Source organism: Amphiprion ocellaris, chromosome 7 (genome assembly GCF_022539595.1).
Source record: "Amphiprion ocellaris isolate individual 3 ecotype Okinawa chromosome 7, ASM2253959v1, whole genome shotgun sequence".
Taxonomy (NCBI): Eukaryota; Metazoa; Chordata; class Actinopteri; family Pomacentridae; genus Amphiprion; species Amphiprion ocellaris.
Window position 1 is genome coordinate 8,223,361 of NC_072772.1, and position 27,377 is coordinate 8,250,737.

Below are 27,377 nucleotides of genomic sequence, written 5' to 3' on the forward strand. Positions count from 1 at the left end.
GTATTGCATTGGTATATATGCAGTAGGGGCTGCATGGTGCTTCTGTGGTTAGCACTGTTGCCTAAGTCAGCTGGGATAGACTCCAGCCCCCCCATGGCCCTACAGAGGATTAAATGGTGTATACATAATGGATGGATGGATGGATATATACAGTATACATGTGGCCCTGCCCAAAATCATGTACAGAGTACTAGTTATAGAATATTCTGAACCACAGCAGCCTCTGCTGGCTGTTTTTGCACTTTACATCGGTACTGTTGCATTTTTTGTCCTCTGTTTTGCTCTCTCTCTATCTCCATACATATTCAGATACCGTTGTTTTTCAATCAAAAAGACTGAATAAAGAGAATCTTTTACATCTACTCACAGCATGTGAACCCAAAGACACACACATACAAGATCTCCTAAGGCCATGTCAGCTGACCTTGTTGGAATGTTACGGCCTGGCAGCAGTGGAACTACTCTGTGTACTGTGTTCTCTTTGTTTTACTGTACTGTTCATTTAATGCCTTTTCTTCATCTCTCTGTTGATTTACTGATTGATGTAATTCTGAGATGGTTATAGCTGGCTTTAGGAGATAATAGCATGCCCCATAAAACATTTCTTTATCTTCTGGGGCATCAATTGTTTACAGTTTGTGTGTACAATGGTGTCTCTTTGTCTATGGAGCAAGAAAACAACTTGGTTTACTGAACTTGAACATGTTCTGTTCTGTGCTTTGGACATAGCTGACATTGTCTAACCTTTTCCTGATGATACTCCCTGAAAAATGTCTGCAATTTCTCTCCATGCAGGTGCATTAAGCCCCAGCTGAAATCTTTGGCCCTGGGTTTTCATGCTTTGGCAACACGCACCCTTGGTAAGTCCCCTTCTAAGCCCATCCTGTACTTGGCATGTCCTAGTCACTTAGTGTTAAGGTAAAATTGCAATGTTTTTTTTCTAAAATGCATCTTTGCCAAACTGTCAGTGCTTGAGCCAGGTGTTCATTCTGACTGCTCTGAGCAGTGCTGCCAGAAGTTGTAGTGTGTCAGTTCTAGGAGATGAGACTGTGAAAATGACTGTGTTCTTGCAGCAGGGATCCCTGCACCCATCTACTTTGGAGCAATCATAGACACCACATGTCTCAAATGGGGTCAGAAGAGGTGTGGAGGTATAGGAGCCTGTAGAATCTACAACACCACTGCCTACAGGTAGTACTCACATGCAGTAATATTCAGTCTGCTATATCTTTCAACTGTTATTAGTCATAACATTCAGAGTTTGATGCATCTGTCGTTGTTAGTCGTCATAACATTTAGTTAATATTGCATTCTTGGAATGGTGTACTTAAGATTTTTTAACCTTTTATGTGGTCGCTTTATATTTCTACACGCAAAACCTGAAACAAATATGAAGCAGAATTCCTTAATGTTGATATACGTTTGACATTTTTGTCTAAATCTGTTAAATATGAAAGCAATGCAAAGAATCCATATTTTATAAAAACTACTCATCAAGCTGCAAATTATCACTTTGTTTTTCAAATGTTACATATAGGCCTATACTATGTCATGTTTGCAACAATGATACACAGTATTTAAATTCAAAGTTTGGTCCAGTAAGTTTCAATATATACTGCACAGGTTCCCGTCCGTGTGGGCGGCAGCAGTGGTTGTAAAATAGCAGTTAAGGCAGCTATAAAAACACCTACTGCCCAAATGCCATAATTTCCTCAAATCACAGGACACATAACCCTGTAAAATCTGAACACACATTTGACACAAACATATTTTTAGATTCAGACTTTGTGAGAATGTTACAGAACTACAAATGGGATCAATCTATGTCAATTCAGGCAGAATTCATTAGATATGTTGCTGCACTGACTCAGATTTTATTCAGTCTTCATACATGTGTTCTCTTGAATGTGTTTTTTGAGATAGAAGACAATCCACTTCTCTCCAATTAAGCTGTGTATTTTCTAATATCAGTGTCCCAAAAGAATCTTGTACAAGGACCTTTTCTGTGTGAAACAGCCTCCCAGAAAAGGGTAAAATCAAAAGTGAACACAACATTTTATTCAGTCTAGTATTGTGTGATAGGTCATAGATATAAACATCTAATTCAAATATTGAAATGTGATTGGCTAAAGGTGGGGATAAACCGTGCTTTAGACTTAGTTCTCCCATTAGTTGGTGCACAGATATGTCCATATGTCTTGGCACATAATTTATCCAATCCCCTGGAGCTGCGCCCTGTAAGAAGAGCCCTCCTGCAAACTTCTTCCCGCTTTCTACTAGTTAGTATTATTCCATTGTTAGCTGAGATGTGATGCAGCCATTATCTTTGGTCGACATTTCACTAAGTTAGAGGAAGGTACAAAGTCATACGTGGTAACTATGGCAAGCCATTGTTACAGTTTTCTGCTCTTTCGACATGTCAAAACATTTTTATCGAACTAAATTTTGTCTTCCTAATAGCAAATAAGTGAAGATTATTTCTGAAGCAATGGAGTGAAATAACAGACTGAATCAGTAGCTAATAGGGCATACTTCAACAGTGCTACTTTGCTGAAATATGAGCAAATATTTTCCATAAAAATGGGACTTTTTAATTACTGTTTAACAGTCCACAATTTACTACTGAAGCATGTTTAGCCATATTCTGAATGCAGCAACAATTGCAGTATCCACCAGTGAAAATAAGTCAAATTTTCATCAAATCATTTATTTCTACTTCCTTGCTCCTCAGGATAGCATATCTGGGCCTGACTCTGAGCCTGCGGACTATCTCGTTTATTATATGCATCCCAGGCTTCATCCTGCTCAGTCGACAGCTGAAGAAGGAGGAAAGAAGCGGCATCCACGGAGCCCTGACTAACGGCGGAACGGAACTGGAGGCACTCAGGAAGGAAGAGTTTGTGATTTCTAACTCTGAGCAAACACAACATACGTCAGACAACAGCACAGACAGACAGACACGGCTGTGACGGATCCGGCAGAACTGACCCCCTCTTGTCTCTTTCACTCATACATATACAGCCACAGTATGTACAGAGTGATACTGCACACGCACACACACTCACATGAATGAGATTTGCAGGGAATCACATGTATCTAATCATCTCATCTAAAGCATAGAAATTTTATATTTGTACTACTGGACCTGTGAAGGCTTTGCGAATTTAACACAAATTTGATATAACTGAAATAGTTCTTGAATGTACATGCTGTTGTTTTTTTTTTTCCTTTTCCTTAAGAAAACCGTACTGATATTTTTCAGTTTCAACGCTGGCACAAGAGATCAGACAGGAAATGTGACTCGTACAGACTACTGCAAAACTATTTCTGAACACCAGCATTAATTAAGCTGCCTCTTAAGTTTTTCTTCCTGACGCCAGTGTTACTGAACAGAAGAGGTAAAGTGGCCTTAGAAACCAGAGCAGAGGCACAACACACACACGCACGCACGCACGCACGCACGCACGCACGCACGCACGCACGCACGCACGCACGCACGCACGCACGCACGCACGCACACACACACACACACACACACACACACACACACACACACACACAAATAATAAAGAAGGGCCTTCAAAAAATGAGAGGGGATACTTTTTCTGAATTTTAAATAAAATATACACAGGTTAATGTAGAAATACGTGCTTGGACGTGTATTTCAGCCACTTAAACAAGACTTTGCAGTTGTCGATTTGACGCATGTGCCTCATTCCCTCAACAGTTACCTCTAAATGTGTGTGTCATCTGTCTTGCTGATAGTAGAAAGCAATTTTGTTACATTTTGAACGGAGGTATTTGAGTACTATTTAATACTACCTACAGGTCTTTATACTCATTTAGCAACACAGGTTTCATTTCTGACTGTCTAAAACTTTTTTGCCTTTTACTTAAAACCCACAGTTAGGTTTCATTGTAATGCAGTTTGTGTTGTGCGCTTTCTGGATGTGAACTTGTTCCTTTGGTATTCAAATTCGCTAAAAATGGAAATTGTGTTTTGTTTGTTTAGTGGAGGCAGTTCTGGTTTTAATATCAATGACGACTACAAGGAGTCAATCGTATTTACTTTCAGCAAACAGCGGCCAAATCAGTCCCTAGTTTTACATAAAATAATTGGGGGAAAAAATATTGTATTGAGAGCACACAGCACAGTAAACGTGTTTAAACACTGAAAATTAGTATTTATTTAAAATTGCCCAAAATGATCTCTGTTGGGCTTATATGGCTCCATAGAGAGACTAACCATTGTTGTGCCTTGGCTGAGGCATTGTTTATACCGTTGCAACACTTATAAATGACATAGTGTTTATTGTCCTAGTCTTTGGGCAGAATCCCTCTACTGTGTGTAAAGTGTTACCACTCTGTATTTGGTGCCGATGTGTCAAAGCTCTGCTTCCTCTTCTCCAGCCATTGATATATATGTGTCACTGGTTCGTGTTTTTACCCTGTATCGTTTTTTTTGTGCATATTTTTGTATGTGAAAGAAGTCAGCTGTGCCATATTCCAGAAACATCAAGGTCTCCGCTCAGGTTTTTCCTATCGGTTTTGTTCTCATAAAACTCAAAATCCCTTTTTGTGAAACCAGACAATAATCTCTCAAAATAACATCAATCAACAAGTAACTGTAATACAGAAATAGGTGTATATTTTCTTAGACTTTTTAACTTTAAGACCAATTTTTGGGTCTTTCAAAATGAGAAATGAAAAACAAGCTGGATATTTTCAGCACGTCTGAGAGCAAACTGTCAAATATTCGGAAGAACTGACAGAATTGGAGCTGTGTTCTGGGAATAGGTTAAGTTTGAATAGCAGAGTGAGAGTAAATGGACTTCTAGTCATGTTTTAAAACACTCTCAATACCTCACAAGGTTTTGCTTTTTTTTTTTTTTTTGAATGCACCCAAATTGATGGCCAAAGTACTGATATCAAATATCAAAATAATTGCTCCATCACAACATTCTTCTTTAGTACAATAGTATTTGGATTGCTGCTGTCGCACAATACTGGTGCTTAACCACCACTCACATTCAGTGTTTACAGAGACTGTAAACCTGTTGAAAGTAAATACCGGACAACCTCTCTCAGTACCAATCTGTAATATCATACAGAGATCATTTAGAATGTGTTTGATTTGAAATTAGTTCCTCAGATCTTTTCATTATCTCAGCCCATGATAGAGTATGACTTAATCACTACTTCCACCTTTTGTCTTTTGTCACTGCAGTCCTTTGATTAAGTCATCAACAGAGAATAGGACAAAAAATACCCCATGCTTGGCAATGATTATAGAAGTACATTGAGAAATATTAATGATGCACTCACCTCAGAAATTATGACAGTCTCCCTTACATATCACTAAATTAGCTGCTTTTAATAAACAGTATCTGTATCCATGTCCTGGTATTACTGGTAACCAAAGTGTGGATTAAAACCAAACGTAGTGGTATTGCCCAACCTTAACAGCAGCTTTACGTGTTCATGTCTGAGTGTGAGCACCTTTTTAAAGTAATGTGTAGCCTTTGCTATAATAATAATAGTAGCACTTTTGAGTCCTTAATGAAAATAAAAATGCTCACAATGTAGCACATGTATTGTTCATCTGCGGTAGGATATGGATGTCTCAACACAGAGGACGTAAGCAGCTTCTTCTGACAGTGCTGAAGCTGCCCTCTGGTTTCATAATTAAGGGGAACTTAAATAACAGTATTAAACTACTGATTCTCAGTTGTTTTATTGTTGTGAAATGGTGTTAGATGGCCTTAATGTTATTTAACACTGCATCAGACAATATTCTCTAGATTAAAGGAATTTGGATTTAAACTTTCACAAACATGAAACTGTGGTCTAAACTCTTAAACTATTATAGCACTAATTTGGGAAAGTCCAAGTATAGTTTGTGTTGCTCAGCTTTTACGGGCATAATAAATAGGGAGATTTTTAAGACAGATCTAGATTGTTTCTGTCTTTATGGAGATATTAAACTTTTTTTTTTTCAGTAAAGGTTGTCCTAAACCTGAAAGCAGGTCATAAATAGCTTTTAACTTGGATAGTCAATACTCATCCTGACACTCAAAAGGATAAAAAAAAGAGGATCTGTTAAAACTGCTGGTGAAGTTTCCCTTAACCTTCCCCTTAACTGGTGAACAGGAAGTAAACTACAGTGTTGTTTGTCTGGGTTATTTGCATTTTTTCCATATCAGGCTACTACAGTTGTTCATCAAACTGAATAGTAAGTTTGACTTGAATTCAGGTCAGTCCTAGAGTCAGTGGTTGTTGTCCTCTAATTACCATGGATTTACACTTAAAGGAGAATTCAGTAGAGAGGAACTTGGAATACGGAATGATCCCCAAACATAGCGTGCGTACGTCAAAGAAAATTTCCTGATGATGTATTTCTTGAAAAGAATGGGAGCCCACCTCATTTCTAAAATGGACGCATACCATTTTTTAGCTTGCAGTATGTGGTGACTGTATAATCTTTTGAATTCAGGTTCATATTCAGGCACAGACAGACTCAGAGAGAAGCAATGAGAGGTATAGAGGAAGAAACTCATTTTCTCAATAATGTAAGGCATTTACTTGCATTAAAGAAATCAGAATGTAAATAATTTTCTTGGATTATTTTTGTAAAATTTCAAGGAATATCTTAAATGTAACACTAAAATAAAACTTTTAATATGCAATCAAATTATGCTGTTGGTGTCATTTATTGATTATTTTAAAAAAAAAGGCAAAACAAAGCACAGGATCAAGATTTCATTTTTTTTTTTTTATTAAGGTCCTATATCTGCTTAAAAGGCACTTCAATCTGATTTCTGTGTACAAAAGAAATATAACGGAAGCATTTATCTAATTTCATGACCAAAAAAAAATGAATTGTGGTGAACCCCTATAATACCTACTTTAGCATAAAGAACCAGCAAACCTTGGTACATGGTAATTACAACCTAAGCTCCTCTTTCACAGTCACATAGCTCTGTCTAGACAACAGAAACACAGCAAGCATACAGTCCTGTTTCATGGCACACACTGAAGGTAAAAATCCTAGCATGCCCTAATAAGTGTGTGGAATTCAGTGCAGCACATGTAAATGAATTTAGACCTTCTGTGAATCAGAAACATACTGAAGACATTCTTTTACCCACTTTAACTCTACTTTATTTCAAGGCTACAATATGATCCTAAGTGCCTGTTTTTATTTATGCTTATATGTATGTTTCAGCAGATGAGTTTTTATAGCTTTAAATTGAGGGAGGAAACTTCAAGGGAAACGAAGATATGTACTAAATGTCTTCCAACCATTATCATCCACATACAACCAAAACATGTCAGGATGATTTATCCAAGTGCAAGTGTACATGCAAACTCTACCTAGACAAGTCATGAAGGCACGCACTGACTTTACATACTTCTCTCAAGTGCAAAGTGGGTGCAGCAGAAGTCTCTACAACATATAGTAATAAAGAAGAAAAATACATTTAAAGACATTTAACGCAGGAATAGGTTGCTCTAGCTCTTGACACATCTTGCACTCCACGCTATGCAAATGGCTGAAACAAACAACACAAACCAGAAAACAACCATCTTTGTTGCATATTTAACATACTAAGTGCTCTGTGATTGTACCTGAGTCAATTACTCACTGAATTCTCTCCAATCACCTTGTATAATTCATTTGCCAGATAGCATACACTTGAAAAAGCAATCCTCTCAGTCACACTGCACCAGGCAGAAACGGGAAACCATCTAATATTACTCACTCAATTTAAGCCAGTCTGGAGCCCAAATAGAAATTCACCTCCTTTAAAACCGTTACTGATACCAGTCAAAAGTCTGTTCTTTAGCCCATCCTGGTTTTGGGATATGCACTATGACACACAGTATTATATGAAGGTAAAGCATATGCAATGGCTCTCTTGTGATTGGTCTAAGTAGCTGTGTAAACACACCAACCGTGATACATTTTAAGAAAGCTAGTCGTCCTTTTTATTTCCACTATCTTGAAGATTCTGGAAGGAAAAGAATATGAAAAAAGGCATCAGTTAATATGTTATATTTTATAAAGCTACATAAATGTATTAGATGTTTTAAGATTTGACAAACCCTTAAAAAATGGATATTTAAAAGAAATAATGTAGTGAAATCTTCTGCTTTTGTGTTATATTAGTTGAGAGTCTGTATATTAATGTGATTTGCAGTCATTTAGTAGTAATAAACCTTCACACAGCACAGGCCTCAGTACTTTTTCAACTGACTTTTGTTTGATGATAAAAGGAAAACTTCTTAAAATTTGAAACACCGAGGAACCCTGCCTCCAATCTGTGGCTGCCTGACGCTAATGGATTTGAATGCCACTCTGACATTGTTATTTCTAAGTGGTGAATGACCCAACAAGTCATTATCCTGCTGTGTTTGGAGCTTAGTCTTACCTGGAGCTCCTGATGTTCTTTCAACAATCTGTCATACTCTCTGGCGAGGCCCTCCGTCTGCTTCTTCATTACATCTGCCTCTGACTGGGATTTCTTCAGGGCTAGAAAAGAAACAATCACACATCAACAAAAGCTGCCTTCTGTTTTAAGATATAGGAAATGTCAAGCTGTAAAGGCTACAATTGTTATATCAGCATTTCTGACAATATAACGACTATAGAACATAACACTAAGTTTGTAAAAGCAACACAAGTATTCAAGTGGGTGTGTGCACAGATATATGGATACTAACCATCTCCTGAGGTCTTCAGTTCTTCCTTCAGTTTCTCTACTTCTTTCCTCAGCAGTTCCATGCCCTCCGCAGTAGCTTTATCACCCTTCCCTTCCATCAGAGTCTGAAATACATGAAATTACATGAATTCGAGGTATACAAAATTAAATAGCTCTTTGCTATGCGTCACTCTAATATAAAATGTTGTGTATTTACATCTAGAGCAGCCTCATGAGGGGACTCAAACTGTGCTATATAGACAAATAAAATAGATGATCTGTGTCTGGTTAAGTGTACTGTAAAGTCAATTTTATGTTGGAAAATCTGCATCACACAGATCCCCAGGATGAAACAAACATAACCCTCAGACCCAATATCATAGGCTACACATAGAGACACAGTACAGGTGTGGATTAAAGGTTGAGGCTGAGTTGCATTGTGGGTAATGTAATCACCAGGATCTGACAAGAAAGAAGATGTGCAGAGATAAACATTACAAAAACATCAGGAGTCAGATAACTTTATGGGATTGCAATGCTTAATTAGTAGAGTACATTTTGAACTTGAGGACTGAGGTCTAACTGAGGACTAGAGGGTACAACAAACTAATATATACGATTAAAAATTTGGAAAATCTGCCTTCTTTTAATAGCACAGAATGACTTAATATCTGGGTAATGCATTTTATGTAGTTGCAGTTCTAGAGTGGGTTATCTACAGCATGCAATAATAGTGGAGGGATACCTTTGAGTAATTATCCACTCGGTGTGGAGCCTACCTGTTTCAGCAGCTCATTGTCTTTCAAGTATTTCTCAGCAGTCTGGTTCGCACTCTGAGCCTGTGCCTGAAGAGCAGCTGTATTTCCAGACACAGATGCCAGTTGGTTAATTAAGGTGACCAGTCGCTTCATAACCCTGACAAAAAAAAAAAAAAACTGTTTAGAAGAAGGTCTGGCTCAAGGTATAGATTTGGGGTTGCATTATATAACAGTAGAGACTCACAGCCAGAGGAAGACAGCAAAGCCAGAGATGTAGAGGTTCCTCTGGGCCCTAAAGAGTTTCATGTGCAGATGGTCAAACATATTTGGTTGCAGCTTTGCATCTGTGCCAATTTCTTTGCCAGAATACTTCCTCACTTCACGGACAGCATCTAAGAAAAGACCCGCACACAACAGGTTACAAACCACATATTTCAGAATTACACCTGTTCTGCATACTATTTTCACAGAGAAATTTTACTAACAGCAAACAATCTCTTCATGGACAAGATTTAATTAGCTAAACATGACTTTCCCATTCGAGTGTTCAAAGCTACATTCCTCATTTTCATTGTAGTATCCAGTAACTGCACCAACTCCCCAAAACTCTGCACAGGTAATGTTTTAAAACTCAGTTCACACTATTTCAGGTAGCTACAACTTCAGTTTAGAGTTATGACCCAATGACAAAGCAGATTAAACAATATGGAGATGGCTGAAGTTATGCTTACCAAGGAAGAGAACAATAAGTATTATGATCATGGTGAGAAACACTTTGTTCCAAAACCTCGCCATAAAATTCCAGATCCTCAGCTTGAAAATGCTCTGCCATCTGCAAAAACACATGCACACATGAGCACAAAACAGATCACTGCACCACTTAGCATTTGGCCAGTTGTCTGCAGGATCAATACAATGTCACAGTATATGTGTCCCTGCAAAACACACAGGTTGCTCCATTTGTGGAGTGCAAACCTTACACACATACAGTGATTGTTACTTACCTCCTGGCAGAGATGAAGGGTAAGCAGAGGATGACAATGACTGCAATCTCTGCATACAGAAAGATTGCCACAGCTGTCCATTGCAAACCCATCTTTACTGAGGGCTTCTGAAGCTAACTGGTTAAAGATAGACCTGTAACATTGGAGAATAACTGGTAAAACCTGAGTCTGACTCATCTCTTGGACAAACTACACAATAAAGAACACACACCTTAGTATAGTTGGGAGGCTACGCTAAAGAGTGTGCAGGATTTCTGTTGTTAAACAACAATACCAGCAGTGTTGGGACAGAAAAACTTAAGCTGCTCAGCCACTCTGTTCACAGTTCACATACCTTAACATAAATTCACAGAGGCTACAGTTAATACCGTCAAAGTCCTGTTCATTCAACTGTTTAATCTTTATTTAAACACTGAGAACATTAAGATATGAATAAGAAAAAAGTAAGAAAATAAATTATGGAGGCACACAGAAGATTGAAAACAAAAGTAAAATATTAAAAGGAGAAGTCAGGAAAATTAAAACATTAAATGGACCATTTAAATTTAAAATACAATGAAAGGTAAAACATTAATTGACATATGGATAAAAATGACTCAAGCTTTAGATCGTCCTACAGGTTATACTAGATTGCAGGTGAACAGTGGGTGAAACTGGGTTACTAAAGCTCAGTAAAATCTGTCTGAACTGCAGTGTGATCCAATCACTTGGTTGTGCATAGCAAAGGTTCACATTAAAACAGTCATGAGGTAACGTAAGGGGGCATAAACAAGTAAAAGCCTTATAAATAACTAAAATCCAGTGTTATCAGGCCGTACAGAGAGGCAGTGCACCTTAGCATACAGCTTACAGGGATGAGTATTATCGCCAGTAAAAAAATTTAAGGTTGAATGATAAACAGTGTCAACAACTTGAGATGATATAAAGTGTCACCATCATCAAATACTGATAGTAAAGTCACATTAGCAAGAGGTACATTTTTTTTAAAACCTACTCTTAAAAGAAGCCATATATTCGGCATATTTTAGGCGCTATTGTGGACTCATGATACTTAAGAGTCACCTAACCAAATTCCCAGATATTTGTTCTATTGAGAATAGAAAACCAGGTTGTTAAAAGCAACGTCATTGTTTCCTGTCTTAATGGCGCCAACACAAACAGTAGACAGCAACAATGTGCGTGTTAATATGCGCATTAGAGGCAAATATAGACATTATTTCACCTTTTTCATCTTCCCTTCACGTTCAAAATCATAAACTCAATGCTGCGTTAGCATACTAGCCAAAGCTAGCGTTGGACTAACGCGGATGATGCGGATAGAGCGAAGCAGTTTAACGTTTAAAAGTGTCATTAAGGTAAATATCTAAATTCACGTAATAATTCGGGTGGGAACATAAATAACTTACCAACAAAACGCCAAACGACTGGTTAAAAGGGAGTTAACTCGTAGTTAACTTGTGAAATCAGCCACAGCAAACTTTCTCTTCCTGGTCCAGCGTCTTTGGCTCCAGCCAACCGTCTGGAGGATCAGTCCCGTTTTTCAAAATAAAACCAATATGAAGCTATTTCATGATTTTGCACTGTCACGTTATTAGTCCTCGGAAATACGTGTGTTTGTTAGCATTAATTACTATTTTTTTCACAGATTTTAAATTTCAGTTTATGTCCGCGTTTTTGTCTTCTCACTTTCCTCCTTTTTTAAACGTATTCGTGACTTTTACTTTGAAGGCACATTAACATTACTTGCGTGTACTACTAAGTCAAGCAAAACCAAATTACGTTAAGTATGCTGGTATTCTCACTGATTATTTATATTCTTTCTGTTGTTACTGTACTAATCGTTAGTAAAAATAAAACAAATAACAATGGCTTCAAATGGCAGAAAATAAATCACTGTATTAGAATTGTATTGTGGTGTTTGTAACTTTTCTACACTTTCTAAGCCAGTGTTGTTTATTTGCTGCATTGCCTTTCACATTGATGATTTTTAAAATGAAAACATTCTTTTGCTCTTTGTAGGACCTCCAGTAGTATATGATATACGTGCTGTTGAAGTAAAATCAATTGTCAGCTCTTAAGATGATAGTCTAAGATGATAATCTATCATCTGTTTATATGTTAATCATCTATTCGGAAATAATTGCTTTTATTTATATATATATATATATATTTTTATAATTAATTTTACAGATATATATATATATTTATTTATATATATATATATATATTTTTTTTTTTTATTTTACAGAATTGCTTACATTTAGGGTTATAATTTTCAGTTTTGGCACAAATGTGTGTAGCATGATTTAGACTGATAACAGACATCTCAGGTCTTCTCAGGTATAGAGTTTCAGAGACTTCTTGGTCAGCTTTTTTTAATGTAGACTAGACTCCAGGTCTTTCTAAGGGGATACCTTAACATCTCCATGAAGCTGTTTTCTTTCTTAGGAATACAGGACTTAAAAGTTGTATTACATGGTATGGAAACCGTACAATGGGTCAAACCACACAGTGCCTTTTGCAACGATTCAGTGAGAATAGTTTTGCATTCACGGTCATAAATTTTGTTCCATTGGTGAGAGAAGGTTGCTGGACAACTTTTGTGTCCCTCCTCATTACAATGGAATAAATTTATTGACAACCCAGTAAAATGTTTGTTTGTTTTTTAGCTGGTTTAGGTAATAAGATTCATGGTAGAATATTCCCAAATGATGCAGTGGGTAGTCCATACTGTTTAAGACCAGTATTAATTACAACTACATATTGTGTTTAATTTCCTTCATGAACACTGTTTCAACTTGAAGAAAATATAGGAATAAAGAGAGACATCAATGACTCCATTACAGCTTTGCAATTTTATTTGGCATAAAAACAAAATTAAAATGCTAAAATGGAAACCATCACATTTCAATATGTTCATGTTCTGAGATCATGAACTGACCCGTATGTGTTCTGGAGGTAATCTATCACAGCTGAGGTACTTGACAGAGAATTGAACACTCTTCTCTCAGGCTGGGAGCTAACCCTCTCCAGCATGTAGATAAGATGGTGGTGGAAGCATGTGAATGGAGTTCCCTGTTCTATAGAGATGTCCACCCAGTCCCATATACACTCTAATGGAGTGTCCTCGTAGCCGGCGAACATGGCTGGGTTAGCGAGCAAACCCCGAGCTGCCATCACACCTAATAAGCACATCCAAACAAACAAGAGAGGGAATATTGTCACTTATGCATCTGTGATAAATGGAGACGTGGTCAATAGTGAAATTGTGTGGAAAACAAACATACCATCAACACCGGTAAGCTGATGAGTAGACTCCACATCACGGAGGTACTTTATGTCCCCATTGGCAATGACAGGGACGGAAACACTGTCTTTGATCGTCTTTATGGCATCATAATGAACCGGCTGGTGGCGCTCTTCTGCTGTACGGCCGTGGACTGTTATCCAAGACACACCAGCTGATTCAGCCTTCTGACACAGATCCACTGTCCGCTTCAAGTCCTTGTGAATTCTGTGGTGGAAGTAATTTAGTTTTTTTTTAAAAAAAGTACAATAACTATTATTATTAGAATTATTATTAATTGTCCTGGATTTCCAAATAAGAGGTTATTTGGGTTCATTTCATTAACTTAATTAAGTTAAATTGTAAGAGGAGCACTGAGCAAGACATTTTCAGTTGAAAAATAAACTTTTAAGGATCACACGGTTTCAAAATTACCTTAAACTTAGTTTCCAAATTCACTTTGTAGTTACTGTTACAAGCCAGCATTTACATACAGACTGGCTTATCTGCAGTAAGCTAATATCAGTCAATATGTCAAGTATAATGTCAAACTGTAATTTTATATTTTATTTTTTACCTGATTTTGATGGATGCTGTGTAGTTTGGATTGTCCACTTGGTTTCTGACATGTCTGACCATGTCTTTCACAAGTTCAGGCTTGTTGATCAGGCATGCACCATACCCAGCTGACATAGCCCACCTGAAAATACAGCAACAAAACTAATCAAATAACTTTTGCAAGATCTGCAGCCATTTTCTGAAGCTCCATGGTATGAAAGACTTGTACCTAACATTCCATCCTGTTAACTCTTAATAAGTATTTGATAGAAAATGGAAATAATAAGGATCAAAGCAGAAACATACAAGTTTCCACTAAAATGAATAAGTTGAAATCAATTGTTTGATCCTCTGTAAAATCTGCTGCTAAAAATCGGTTTGCATGACAGTGGAATAAAAAATGGAGGCCAAATGCATTATGGCCTAATGCCAGTATCTGCACCTCTGGGGACAGCCACAGTTGAGATCAACTCCGTCTGAGAAAGGTGCTACCACACAGGCTGCGTCAGCCAGAGTCTGGGCATCATGGGCAGCAAACTGTACTATCAGGGGCCGGTCACCTGAGGAGGAAAAGGAAAAACAAACAGTGATAAACACTTCTCCATGTCTTGTCATTTCTCAGGGTTATGACACAATGGCAGCATGTATACTGAACAAAAATACCCATTCAAGTATTTGTTGCTTGAACACACAGCATCCCTACAACAGGACATCATAAAACAACCAAGCAGTAGTAATAGAGGCAGTTCTAGAGCAGGGTCACTAATCAGAACTCTAACGTCAATAGCAAGTCACACATCTGCAATGCATAGAGCTAATAAGGTCGCTGATGCAGACTTGCATAATGTTCATCCAGAGCATCGTGTGGCAGAATGTCTGTTGTACCATGTTGTCTGAAATGATTTCTGAGATGACAAATGGTTCTGTTGTGGACAGGCATGTGCCTGGTTATGGCTCTAACTGACATACTGGCACCCAGCATGCAAACAGCCTGTTCTGGTCCTTATCTCGTCATCTGTGGCTCTGTGTAATGTAAATAAAGCAGCACGATTACAGTGGCCTTTTATAGTTACTGGTCAAATGAGTATCTGTCCGCTGGTCACACAATCTGATTATCCTTTAAAGCCACACCTCACTAGTGTCGTTTAACTCGATAGTTGAGAATTTGTGACCACTTAAACAGCCTAAAAACCCATTTCTATCCATAACAGTAGCACTGAGATTTTTTTTTAACTTTCTCTCTAAGTCAGAAAAAGACATTTAGGTTGGACAAGCTGGTCCGGAGGTGTGTGTCGGTGATGGGGAGGGGGGTGGACTTTGTTGGAGAACTGGTGGACAACAGAATGAGGAGTACGATGAAGTCCATCCTCAGTAACAGCAGGCGCCCGCTGCAGGAAACTGTGGCCGCTCAGCAAAGCTATGAGCTGCAGGACTGAGAGGTTCAGGAAGTCATTTGTACTGACCATGATAAGACTATAGAATGGATCTTGCTAACATGCACTTTATTACTACTGATAGTAGCTTTTAACCTATTATTTATCTTTTTTACTGTGTATGGACAAATCTGAATGTATGTCACACACTGTGGGCTGCTGGACACCTGAATTTCCCCTCTGGAGATTAATAAAGTATCTTTATCTTATCTTTAATTAGCGTGCTGTGTTTACACTTTTGTTCAGTGCACAATACATACTAATTTATTAATCATTTGACAGGAAATCTAACAAAACAGAATGACATGGATGCACCCAGCTCTTATTACAGTGTCACTACTCACGTTCATTAGTAGTGAACTCGCTGTCTCTGGCTTTCACAGATCGCATGAAGTCGGCAGCTACTATCATGGGTGTGAAACAGATATCACAATTGTACTTCCTAACCAAGGACCTGAACGCAAGTCTGTGGGACAACAGACACAAAAAAATGTACATATGCTTCATATGGTTCAGTATTACAAGCAGCTGAATTATCAGAAACAATTTCTAAAAGAAAACAAATTCCTCTTACTTAGAGTATCGAACCATCGGTGCACATATTTTCAGTACTTTTCCCTTTTCAAACATGTCCATGATACTTGTGCTGCTGCTGGAAGTCTTCATTCTTCGCAACGTAGCGCTGTTAGCATAACAAGCTAACTACCCCAGCATCCAAGAGAAGGCTTTGGCTTAACAATAAGTTCAGTCGTCTGACATTTATATCATTGTTTCAAGAGTAGAAACAGGCTTGATATACACCGTAAAGCACAATTCTGCCGCACACAAACACTACAACGACGTTTACCTCTCCAAACCACCAACCAACAACGATGCTCCAGAGGAACATGCGAGGAAAAAAAGTGGGCGTGTTTACGAACGCTGAACTTTGACGTCACATAATTCACTGTGTTTTTTATTTTATTTTTTTAAAATCATTTTTGACATTATAAAAATCAGTTGTTTATTCTAAATAGCTTAATTCGAAATTATTTTTATTTTTATTTAGTTTTAAAACATTGATATTTACCGTAGAAAATGTAATCCCATGTAATTACGAAACAACTACGGTCATGCAATGCTGCCTTCAGGTGCTGTGGGGGAAAGTAGCTTTCGAGTTTTCAGATAATTAAGCCACAGTACTGCATTCAGATACTGGAATACGAATTACTTGATGAAAGATAAGATAAAACTTTATTAATCTTGAAGGAAATTCTTGAACAGGGTTTATTACATGCATGTGAGTATGTGCAAAAAGTTGAACGTCCTCATAAAGTTTGATTTTAACGGTAAATGTATTATACATTTATTAAAACTAAAATTTTAACATTTTTCGCTGTGAATTACTTATCTCCATCATGTTCTGGACAACAAGGATGGTGTGAGGTATGCATGTGTAGATAAATTAACAAAAATATGTATTATTAACATAAATGACGAAAGCTCAATATGCAAGCTTCGTTTTAATTGATCAGCTCACTGCTTGTGACATGTCACGGATGGGATGAGTCACGGTAAAAAGACAAAAAATAAATAATTAAATAAATAAATAGTGGGTCGTGCAAGAGGTCACCCAAATTCTATTCCTCACTTCTCATCAGGGCAGGACTTACTAAAGGTGGAAGCATGTTTTGAAGAATCCCCTCTGGCACTGATCTGATAAAGATACATTTAACTAATGGAATAAGCTTCAGCACTGCTGTGATTTATTCACATCCTAAAGCCAATTGGTGGAGAAAACGCACACACACACACACACACACACAATACAGGGTAAACCTTGCTCTGAATGAAAGCAAATAATCTCTTGCACTTCCCCTCTGTAGCCATAAGAGGGCATTGCAGTAACACAATTCCAAAAATTAAAAAAAAACACATATCCATGTCGTTTTAAAGGGACAATTTACCCTAGAATCAAAGTATGCATTATTGTGATACCTCAACAAATCAATAGCACATCCATCACTCCTGATTATTTTAGCAGTTGAAGCATGAACACCTAAACCCAACTGGTCAGCTACTCAGTGGCAGATATGTGATGTCCAAAGCTTCGAAAAATGTTAAAAACTCTTAAAAAGTTCTTTTTGATCAGACACCAAAGACCTTCTCTTGTGCAGACATAGTTGGTTTTTCCAATGTTGAGAAGGATCACCTATTTTGAGAATTTATACATGTAATTCATGTTATTGTTAGTGTGTTCATCATTTTGCAGGCCAAAATAGTAACCATCAGTTGTCATCCTATATGAAGGATGAGCCCCACATTCTCATAAAACACACAATTGTTAAACTGAAGATCACTTTATTTCAAACTGGCACCAAATAAGTGACTAATATCAAAAAGAAGCATCAACAGATACATTAAAATAGTACAAAAAGCATCACAAAAATATCTCTTGCCACAACAGTGGAGAGACCCGTTATTCAGGTGATAAAATCTCAGATCTTAAAACTTCAACAGAATAAATACAATTTCAATCCAAGTCACAGCAAAGAAAGAAAGTTCTAGCAGTGGAATGCAGCTTGTTACTTTCACTAGTTAAGCAAGTGAGTGATATCAACATACTCTCCGCACTTCAGTAAACTCCACACTCATGATCCATCTTTACTACCTACTTAGTTTTAGCTTACACGTCTCAATAAACAGGAAAGTTCCCTTAATCTCAACATTTTAAACTGCAGCTGTAAACAGTGGTGAGGATTCAGGCCTGCGAAGAGCTTAGTTTGTGTTATGCTGTGCACAAATACACAATACCCTGTGAAAAAAAAACACGTGAAAAGTATCAACACATCCGTTGTACAGTGTGGATATGTTAGTGATTCATCATCAATCTAAACCCCAGAAACACAGCTAAATGCTCTTGCACTCTTTAAGTGATTACTAAACTAGCAGTTTTAAGATTCTCCTCTCTTTGATTACAACAAATTATATGCACTGAAGCAGGCTTTGTTGCTTTAAAAATGTAAAACCGCATCACTTGACCAACTTGATGTAACAAAAGGAGAGTGATTTTGCTGAAGGCAACTAAGCATTCTCTTCATCTTGGTCCATATTAGTCTGTACGACATCCAATAAAATCTAAATAAAATATGATCATGCCTCTGAAAACTTTTCAACGAGCTACAAATTGGCAGGGATAAAAACATATCAAGACACGGCCTGAATAAATGCTTAATCAATTCAACTTGTGTCTTTACCAATTTTTGCCGTCTGTAACATCACAGCACAGATGCCTCCAGTCCACAGCTTGTGATGGGTACTTATAGGACAGCGGGCTACACAACTGTAAGAAGACAACACAGCAGGTCAGTGGGAGCCAGCTCTAGAGGAGTATCGAGGGCATGGGAATGACTGTCATTCCATGTCCCCAGCCACCTCTGCTCTCACTGAGATAACTTTCTGTGGCCCGCTGCCTGCAGCTCCACACTCGAGAGGAACCGTCTGGATAGCCGGTGGCAGTCGTAGCTCAGCTCTGTGGTGTAGACGGTGCTGGTTTTCTTGGGGTAGACGATGGTGGTGCTCTTGAAGCGTTGGGGACGATGGCGGGGTTCGAAGTCCAGCTGCGTCTTGTAGTGGCGCCAGGTGTTGTCGGACACGGCCATGATGGTCTGCCTGCAGTGTTCCAGGCCCTGACCCCAAGGCTGCAGGGCCACGTTCTGGATGAAGTGGCGGTCCGAGTCATAGTGCACGGAAGAGGTGTATCTGTGGATAAAGGAGAGTATATAATGATTTTATTTGGTGAAAAACAATGCAACAAAGTCTACTGTTGCAGCTGTCATTCCAGCTCCAACCCACCTCACTTCCTTTGGCGGTAATGGATCGAGTGCGATGCCTTCCCCAAAGGACAGCGGGTGCAGCTGTGGGAAAGATCGAGCAGGTATAACTGGAACCTGCAACACAGAAAAATGAATCAGGTCCACAGTCAACTCATGAGGAGCTGCAGGTTCTCATTGACCCAGTTCAGTGCTGAATTGACCCACTTTCTCCAGTTGGCCAGAGCATGGAGCAAATTTTCCCCTTTAATCAAGTAACTCCCACAAAAATTACATTATTTCACTATAAAAACAACAAAACAATGGTGTGACTGGCAAAAAGCAGCAGTGTTTGAGCCAACTTCCTGCGTGCGGTGGCAACATCTACTCAAATGCAAGACAGCTTGGATTGAAGCGGATAAATATAAGCATTTGTGGAAGGCATTGGAGAGCAATATTCCAAATGCTGCGTTTGCGGCCTTGCTGTAAAAAACAAAGTCTTTAAATCAGAGAAGTATTGAGAAAGTAGGAGGGGTGTTACCTACCAGGGAACCCCGTCCTTCGTCTTCAGACACCGGGCTCACACCTCCAGGTTTATCCGCACACACAGGCAGCAGCCAGGCGCTGGGGCTCGGACTGGGGGGCAACCCAGAGTCCGGGCTATCAAGTCCTCTATCAGCCCTGCAGCTCATATCCAGAGGATCTCCTTCACACACATTCGGCAAGTTCAACCTGCCGACCATTTCTAGTGAAAAGTTGCAAAACTCCAACGAGTAAGACGCAGGTTGCGAAAGAGAAACGCGTCCCGTTTGCAGTTCCTCCTCTTCTTCTTACTTTGTCGGAAAGTCCGTCGGTGCTGCTGCTGAGCTTCTTCCCGGACAGAACGCACGGCTGCACGCTGAAAAGATCATCAACCAGGCGGATCCACAAACGCCTCCAACCTGGATGTCCTTCACCTTCACATTAAAACGCAGGTACCAGCTCCACAGTGAATGTGCGCAAAGAGAGCTGAGAAAGTTGATTTACTCCTGTGAATGGTGGAGAAAGAGTGAGTATCTCCTGCTGCCCGCGGCTCTTCTTCAAACTTATTGCCTCTCAAACGGGGCTTTCAGATCCGCAGACACGGAGAAGGAAACGCCCTTCGGAGCCTTTTCCTGGCTGCTAATTGGTTGGAAGATAATTGGCACCCAAACACGAAGCCAGCAATGGGAACTTTTCCAGATCCTCATTTAAATTAGTAAAAAATCAGGTTGATGTGTCTTCCTGGTATTGTGCAGAATGCGTAACGTGGAACAGCATACACCCATTTGATGAAACATAAGGGGAAAATCTGTGGCAATGTTTTAATAGTGTTGCCAGTGGAGCATACAATCCAGACAATAGAAACGAGTAACATTTAGAACCCGAAGGCAGGACTTGGTACACTAATGCAGTTGTTTATCTGATCTACAAGGACTCGAGGCACTGGTATCAAAACAAATAAACGCAGCCAAATAAGTTTTCTTTCCTCTCTGGAGAGCGTGATGCATTGTGTTTGATATCATCGAGAGAGCAGTTGGAAAAAAGCATGGGACAAACCTAATCCTGTGCACATTTTTATGACAAAAGATATTATTTCTATGTGAAATTTTGCAATTTGCCCTTCGGTACTGATTAAATGAAGCATAAATGAACACACATACTCAAACAAACCTTTGATTCTTCTAAGGAGACAGAAAAAAGAATATTCTGGACTTTAAAAACTGATGTTTACTATGTAGTTAAAAAGATGATCTTGTGTCATCCTGAAAATGCACGGAATCCAAAAATCGTCTTTGTCCCAGGCATGTGAAGCTATATTAGTTCATTTTAGTCCACTGTCCCCTTTATTGAATGGCTGAGAGCCACACCAATTTCAACTCATTACTCCCCATATTAAATTAAAACAGCTGAGGAAAAACCATAGCTACCCTTGAATTAATTATATTCAGAAAACATCAACTTTAATTAGGATCAGGCTTCCTAATAATCACTGTATATTAGATATGTCACAAAGAAGCAGCCAGAGGCTCTCTGAGCTGAATTTAGTTACCAACACTACATTCGGTCTTCTGAGTGCAAATACACTGTGCAACAATGAAGTAATGTTACAAAGCTCAGAGGTTAGTGTTGCAAAAAAAAAAGTGGAAAATTACAGAAGTACATGACATATAACAACAGCAAGTAACAGTTGAGGAAGTTTCTTCACAATCCAGCATCAGCTTGGGTTCATGACTGTCAGTCAGAAAACTCAACTTTTGCTCTTTCTGTAATTCTCCACGAAAACCGAAAGGAGCGTAATGAAGTCTTTGAGATGAATAACTTCAAGAAAGTTGAAGGCCATCCCAGCCTACACCCTCTTTCACTGTTAAGATGTGATTTCAGTGTGTTCACAGTCTCTTCTTGATTAGTTTCTCTAGTTTGCGGATACGAGAGGACTCCTGCTCAGGGGTGGGGGCACTGAAGGACAGAGAGGGTCCACCGTCGGCCCCAGAGGGTGGAGTGGGTAACCTCTGCCTGAAGAGCTCCAGCATGCTGCTCTGTTCACTGCGCTTCAGACCCTACATCCCAGTATTAAACACACAAAACAATATGAAGACATAAAAATGAGAGCATGTTGGGTCACAATAAAAGATCAGACAACACGGGCAATACAACATTTGTGGAAAACAGGTAAGATGGGAAAAATTACAAAGATGTGACTTTGAAGGAATAGTTTGATATTTTGGAAATGAGTTTATTTGTAGTCCTTTGGAGAAATGGATGAGAAGTATAGTCTCCAAGCTGTAGTTCAGTTTTTGTTTTTTGTTTTTTTACTGTATTTTTGTGTGGAAAAACAAACAAGATATGTAACGTGGAACTTTAGAGGTTCTGGTAGGTACATTTTGTTGCCATTGCATTGGAGATGGGTATGGACTTGGACTAGAAAGCAGGCAATAGAAAATCTGGGATGCAAGAAAATGCAAAGATATGATTATAAAGGAGTAGTTTAACATTTTGGGAGATGCATATAATTGCTTTTGTGTTGAAAATCCACCATCTTATCTGTATGTTTAGCTTTATCCAACAGCTACAAAATAAACCTACCAGAACCTCCAAAAATCACGTTATATACCTTGTTTATTTAAATAAAAAAAAAACAACTACAGCTTGTTGTTTAACAGGAGGGTATGACTCTAATTCTCAACAGACGTGCAAATAAACATATTCCATAAAACAAACTATCAATGCACATGACCGATAGAATCAAAGTATGTCACCTTCATATCCAGGATCTTCTGGAAGGTCTCAGGATTGCCATCAGCCAGGAGCTTGATGTAGTTATCAACAAATACCACTGGTGGTTCATGTGGGGCCATCACCACCTGCGGAAAAACAGAGCTTAATGTTGGCTTCACCGCCCACCACACACACACATGTACACACATCCCTGTGAACCATCATGCGACGACCCAAGAGATCTTTAAATGATCCCACATGGGCCAGCTATGGCCCAAATGAGGGAAAGGGGGGGCAACAACTGACAGAACCGAGTAGTTCTAGCTGCAAACAAAGTGGAGGCTATGATTCTATATTTAGGTGCCCAATCCTCGGACTTTTTCTCCTTTTACACACCAATTATTCCACGCACGAGTGGACAAGAATTAGCTTCACCGGTAATTATTTTGGGGGTATAATGAGTCTGGGCAAAAATTAGCATTAGTCAAGAGCAGGCAAAAAAAGTTTAATGGGGCACAAGTCTTTCTGGATTGAATTCTCTTGGTTGATTTTTTTTTCCAACAATAGAGACTGGGTGGAAAACATGGATCGGATAGCATTTGTTGAAGCCGCAACAAAGAAGGCAGACCAACACATGGCTGACAGACCCCCACCAACCATCTCATAGGGACCAGCTCACAAACCGTTTCTCCTGTCCTTCACTTCAAAAGTGACTTAATGTCTCCTCTCAAGCTTTACTTCTCTTTTAACTTGAGGTAAAATACATGAGAACATGAGCTGCAGAGGGAGTGAGTGGAGGAATCACAAGCAGGACAGACAGAGAGGGAAGAGCTGGCATGAAAGGCTCAGGATTGTGTGGAATTCTTTGCTTTCTTACTAACGTTGCTGACTGAGTGATTTACTTAGCAACTGTCCTGGAGCCAGGCCAAAGGAAAGGCCTGTAGGGACCTTGTAAAAAAGGAAAAGAAGGGGGGCAGAGGGAGTTAAGAATGAAAACGGGTATAAAAAAGGGAGAGAGAGAGAGAGAGAAACAGAGTGAGGCGGGGGGGGCACTCAGGCTGAACAAGGGTGGGGATGGGGTTACCTTTTAAATACTCCCCAGAAGAGAACTTCAGAGGAGGGAGAGAGAGCTGGGCTATGGTGGGCTGGGCTGGGATAGTGTGGAAAACAGCCACGTCTCACAGGCATTATACCGGCCAAGAGTCGCTGTCTCAGACAGACAGAAAGAATCCTATGTACTTTGAACATAACAGAGCGCTGGTTCACAAACCAGACAGTCCAGAAAAATTTATCTCTAACAATCAAAGCAGATACTTTGACAGCTACACAAAGATTTAGGAGATGGGATCTTCACTGGGAACGAAACATCACAGTAATTACTCTCCTTTGAGAACTGATATCTAAGTCAATATTGTATCTGTTTAAATCTACACTCATTGAGATATTTCGTTTTTAACAGTAGATCAAATGATTGTGTGTAATGTCAAAGGGGCCTCTGGAGTAATTATCAACCAACAAGTAGTCTCACTGAGCTTTATGGACTGTTTTTGCATCTTTCAGCTCATTGTTTTGGTTGTATGACAGAACCTTATTGATATGATTCAGTCTTATCACTGGGTACTTCAGACAGCAGCTTTTTATTAAACAAGAGTTAATATTTCCACCGTACACTACCTACACAGCAGAGAAGCAAAGCAAGCAACCAACAGGTGAACACGGAAGTCGGTGGAGATGAAACCGAGCTAAAGTGTATGAATATTGGGTGCACATTAACCATGAAGCCAGAAATACAACTCAATTTTTTTTTAATATTGTTCCATATTTCCAAAATGTGCAAAGTTTGCTAACCCACGAACTATAACTTTATAAAGCGATACTGCATCACTGTTGTGTTTACAGCTTCTTCTGCTGCTTCCAAGCGGCAGGCAATGACAATTTATGCCAATCTAAGTTACATCAATTCACAACATCAACAGCATAGTTTTGATTAGTGTAAGAGCTTCAAATAAATAAAAAAAACAAGATCAAATATGTGCAGCTTTCTAAAGAAAAAAAACTATCTTAACCTAAATGTAGTCAATAATTATTCTTTTTTTCTAAATTGTGGCACAATAACATTATGGCAAGCCTATGTATTAGATAATTCTCAGAGGGGCTCATTTTAATATTAACAATACAAAAACAAGCTTTTTTTTCACTTCAGTTTATCCTTCTGAATTATTTATACAAGTTCTATATAAATCAAAATTTGGAAAACAATACTGTTTAAGTTTAAAGAGTATAGACTGCAGTTAATTAATTCACTAATTAATATGAGGTATGCTGCAGTGGGCTATCTGCCAAAATCTCAGAGTGAGCTTTAAATACTTAAAGTGCTGCTCTCTCCAAATGAATTGCAGTTTCTCAGTGGGGGGAAGCCAGATTTAATTTCAAACCACAGCATCACTGAGTGTAATTTAAAACTATCGTTGAGTCCAGCCAGAGGAATTCTTGCATTGACCTTCTTTCAATGGGTTTGTTTTTCAGAAGCTTCAGTCTTAGCCAAAGGTGGAAGCAATTACCTGTGAGGAACCTTGATGTTACACAAAGTCGATGGCTAAAATGTTGGCCACAGTACAAAAGCTTCTCTCTTTCCAAAGTCACAGAAGAAATCACTGAGTCGCTCTTTACAAATAGTTTCTTTTAGACTTACACAATACAGAGAGCTCATATCTTTCCCTTTTTTCTACCAGCGGCAAAAGTTGATTAGATTTTTTCTGCATATTTATATTATTGTGCAGCATTTCTATTCCATTTAAATGTCAACAAATTGGATTGTATCATTTGTCTGTCATTACAATATTATTGAGAATTTTCTTCTTTTGTGTTTTTGGTGTCAGGGTTTTTCTTTTCCAGGTGCCAGATTTCTAGCCTTCACAATGTTTATTTTGTGCCATGCTGTCATAGTAATGCACGTGGATCAATCAAAGGCCTCCATGCAGTGTCAGCTACGTCTGTGAGAGTTCTTCAGAAGCCTTATAGATCACATTCCAGCTGTAGGGGCCCATAGGCAGGCGAATTCAGAAAAAGCAGACAGTAGAGGGCTGATGAGAATGTACTCATATAATTCTATATAGTGAAAGCCTCTTTAATGTATGGCAGATGACTGGAAATTCGTGTATTTACATTCAGAGCATTTTTCCAGGGGACAAAGACAAGCTTTACACAGGCCACATGGAGCAGTGTGCATCCCAGGAGAAAACAGACAGAGCAGACAATCAAATATGAAATGGTGAGATGGTTTGCTTGACTGTCGGTGACAGAGACAAAACAACATGAGAGTGAATATAAGACAGGGTGTAAAAGTGGTCAGCTATAAACCCTAAACTATTTCGTACACAGTCTGCCGATCACCGATCCACTGATTTTTATTTTGAAAGCAGGGCTGGCACAGCATGATTACAGGAGGTCACACTCGTTGATATAAACATCAAGACAGGCCGACTGTAGGAAGGAAACAAAGCCCCCTGGGAGTTGAAGGGAAATCAAGCGACAGACAGGCGTGCACTCCGTGTGTGTGTGCATTTCTCTACACTCTTGGGACAGTTAATTAGGGTGGGGTTAATCTATGGCAGCCACATACCAGTGTCCTCTAGAGGCTCATAAGGTAATTCTGAGGCGAGGCTAACTATCTGAATCCTGTGATTGCTCTCCTCACTAAAAACAACATCCTATATACAGCATGGTAGTCTGCATGTGTTGGGGGGTGTTTTCGTGAGTAGACGCATGGTTGCAAATATTTATTTATTTATTCACTCACACCTTTTGACTGGCTCAAAATCAACCACATACTGAGCTGAAGAATATGCGTGTGTGTGTTTGGTGTTGGACGACTTCTTGCTCATTAAACCAGCAGTACATTAGTTCCATTCCTATATCTCTCCGTATTTCATGTGAGATGGGTGATTTTGTGGAAACATGCTCATAAAGTGCTATTGTGAGTGGGGTTAAAGACACAATTAAGAGGTTATTCTGCCGAAAATAAACTCTAAGTAGGTAATCTGCGCAAGTGACTCAAGACAAACATTTAAAGCTGGCTCGCCAGTTCAACCACAAACACTCACAGGAGTAATGTTTGTTCGGTCTATTGCTTCTTACGATGAAACCTCAATCAGTGGAAAAGCAGTTAGATGCAGGCTGTGCCAGAATATTCTCGGTCAAGTGTTAACGTCAGCACCACGGCTCATGTTTAACTGGATATGTCAGAGTTTCAAAATCAAATCTGTTCAACGGCAAACAAGAGATAAAGAAATCCCACTTAGGCCGCACTCACACAAAAGGGTTTGTCCAAAGATCCAAGCCTTTAAAGGTCAGAAACTGCAGCTTTGGTTGTAAAAATGGACAGCATGAATTTAACCACCCAGTGTTAAATACCATAAAATCCGAAGTGTCCCATAAAGATTGAGTTTCACCGATACTGTGTTTAACTTGAATTGTCTAGTATTTAGAGTTAAACTCAGGTTCTCATTCAAATCCATCAATTAAAGGTGCAAGCTCTTTCTGAGTTTATATGTGAAAGGTAAACTGTTTAACTGAATCTCTAGTGGCCTAGGTTGAATGTTTTTCCAG

General features: G+C 38.9%; 4 protein-coding genes across 7 annotated transcripts in view; 1 reads left to right on the forward strand and 3 right to left on the reverse strand.

Moving 5' to 3' along the window:
- LOC111580672 (solute carrier organic anion transporter family member 1C1-like) overlaps positions 1-3,551 on the forward strand; it is a 33,765-nt gene extending 30,214 nt beyond the window's left edge. Inside the window, exons 13-15 of the mRNA XM_023288519.3 lie at positions 796-860; positions 1,074-1,191; positions 2,732-3,551. Coding sequence (XP_023144287.1) covers positions 796-860; positions 1,074-1,191; positions 2,732-2,969 — 421 coding nt within the window. The 3' untranslated portion in view covers positions 2,970-3,551. The remainder of the gene's footprint in view (positions 1-795; positions 861-1,073; positions 1,192-2,731) is intronic.
- Positions 1-16,638, reverse strand: part of LOC111580675 (tRNA-dihydrouridine(20a/20b) synthase [NAD(P)+]-like) — a 56,521-nt gene extending 39,883 nt beyond the window's left edge. The window contains exons 1-12 of one of the 4 annotated variants that reach the window (XM_055012088.1): positions 16,316-16,638; positions 16,086-16,207; positions 14,751-14,868; positions 14,328-14,450; positions 13,748-13,978; positions 12,398-12,402; positions 10,465-10,561; positions 10,192-10,292; positions 9,705-9,852; positions 9,482-9,617; positions 8,725-8,827; positions 8,433-8,533 (exon numbers count right to left, since the gene is read on the reverse strand). In XM_055012088.1, coding sequence (XP_054868063.1) covers positions 8,433-8,533; positions 8,725-8,827; positions 9,482-9,617; positions 9,705-9,852; positions 10,192-10,292; positions 10,465-10,561; positions 12,398-12,402; positions 13,748-13,978; positions 14,328-14,450; positions 14,751-14,868; positions 16,086-16,207; positions 16,316-16,407 — 1,377 coding nt within the window. In that variant the 5' untranslated portion in view covers positions 16,408-16,638. Of the gene's footprint in view, positions 1-6,751; positions 8,013-8,432; positions 8,534-8,724; positions 8,828-9,481; positions 9,618-9,704; positions 9,853-10,191; positions 10,293-10,464; positions 10,598-11,870; positions 12,001-12,397; positions 12,403-13,300; positions 13,647-13,747; positions 13,979-14,327; positions 14,451-14,750; positions 14,869-16,085; positions 16,208-16,315 lie in introns of those variants that run through there. The other 3 variants (XM_023288521.3, XM_055012087.1, XM_023288524.3) reach the window with 3 other exon arrangements.
- A 586-nt stretch (positions 16,639-17,224) lies between these two features.
- Positions 17,225-20,727, reverse strand: rflnb (refilin B). Its single transcript, XM_023288522.3, has 3 exons — positions 20,078-20,727; positions 19,576-19,670; positions 17,225-19,482 (listed from the first exon to the last, which is right to left on the reverse strand). Exons 1-3 carry the CDS (start codon positions 20,273-20,275, stop codon positions 19,164-19,166), a joined length of 612 nt encoding a protein of 203 aa, XP_023144290.1. The 5' UTR covers positions 20,276-20,727; the 3' UTR covers positions 17,225-19,163.
- A 134-nt stretch (positions 20,728-20,861) lies between these two features.
- vps53 (VPS53 subunit of GARP complex) overlaps positions 20,862-27,377 on the reverse strand; it is a 28,437-nt gene continuing 21,921 nt past the window's right edge. The window contains exons 21-22 of the mRNA XM_023288520.3: positions 22,811-22,915; positions 20,862-22,111 (exon numbers count right to left, since the gene is read on the reverse strand). Coding sequence (XP_023144288.1) covers positions 21,941-22,111; positions 22,811-22,915 — 276 coding nt within the window. The 3' untranslated portion in view covers positions 20,862-21,940. The remainder of the gene's footprint in view (positions 22,112-22,810; positions 22,916-27,377) is intronic.

Excerpts from the sequence above, each read along its gene's own strand:
- rflnb (XM_023288522.3), bottom strand. The coding sequence starts at position 20,275 with ATGGTCGGCAGGTTGAACTTGCCGAATGTGTGTGAAGGAGATCCTCTG. Across the intron at positions 19,671-20,077 it reads ACGAAGGACGGGGTTCCCTG|GTTCCAGTTATACCTGCTCG; the intron begins GTAGGTAACACC and ends TCTGTGTTGCAG. Across the intron at positions 19,483-19,575 it reads TTACCGCCAAAGGAAGTGAG|ATACACCTCTTCCGTGCACT; the intron begins GTGGGTTGGAGC and ends CTTTATCCACAG.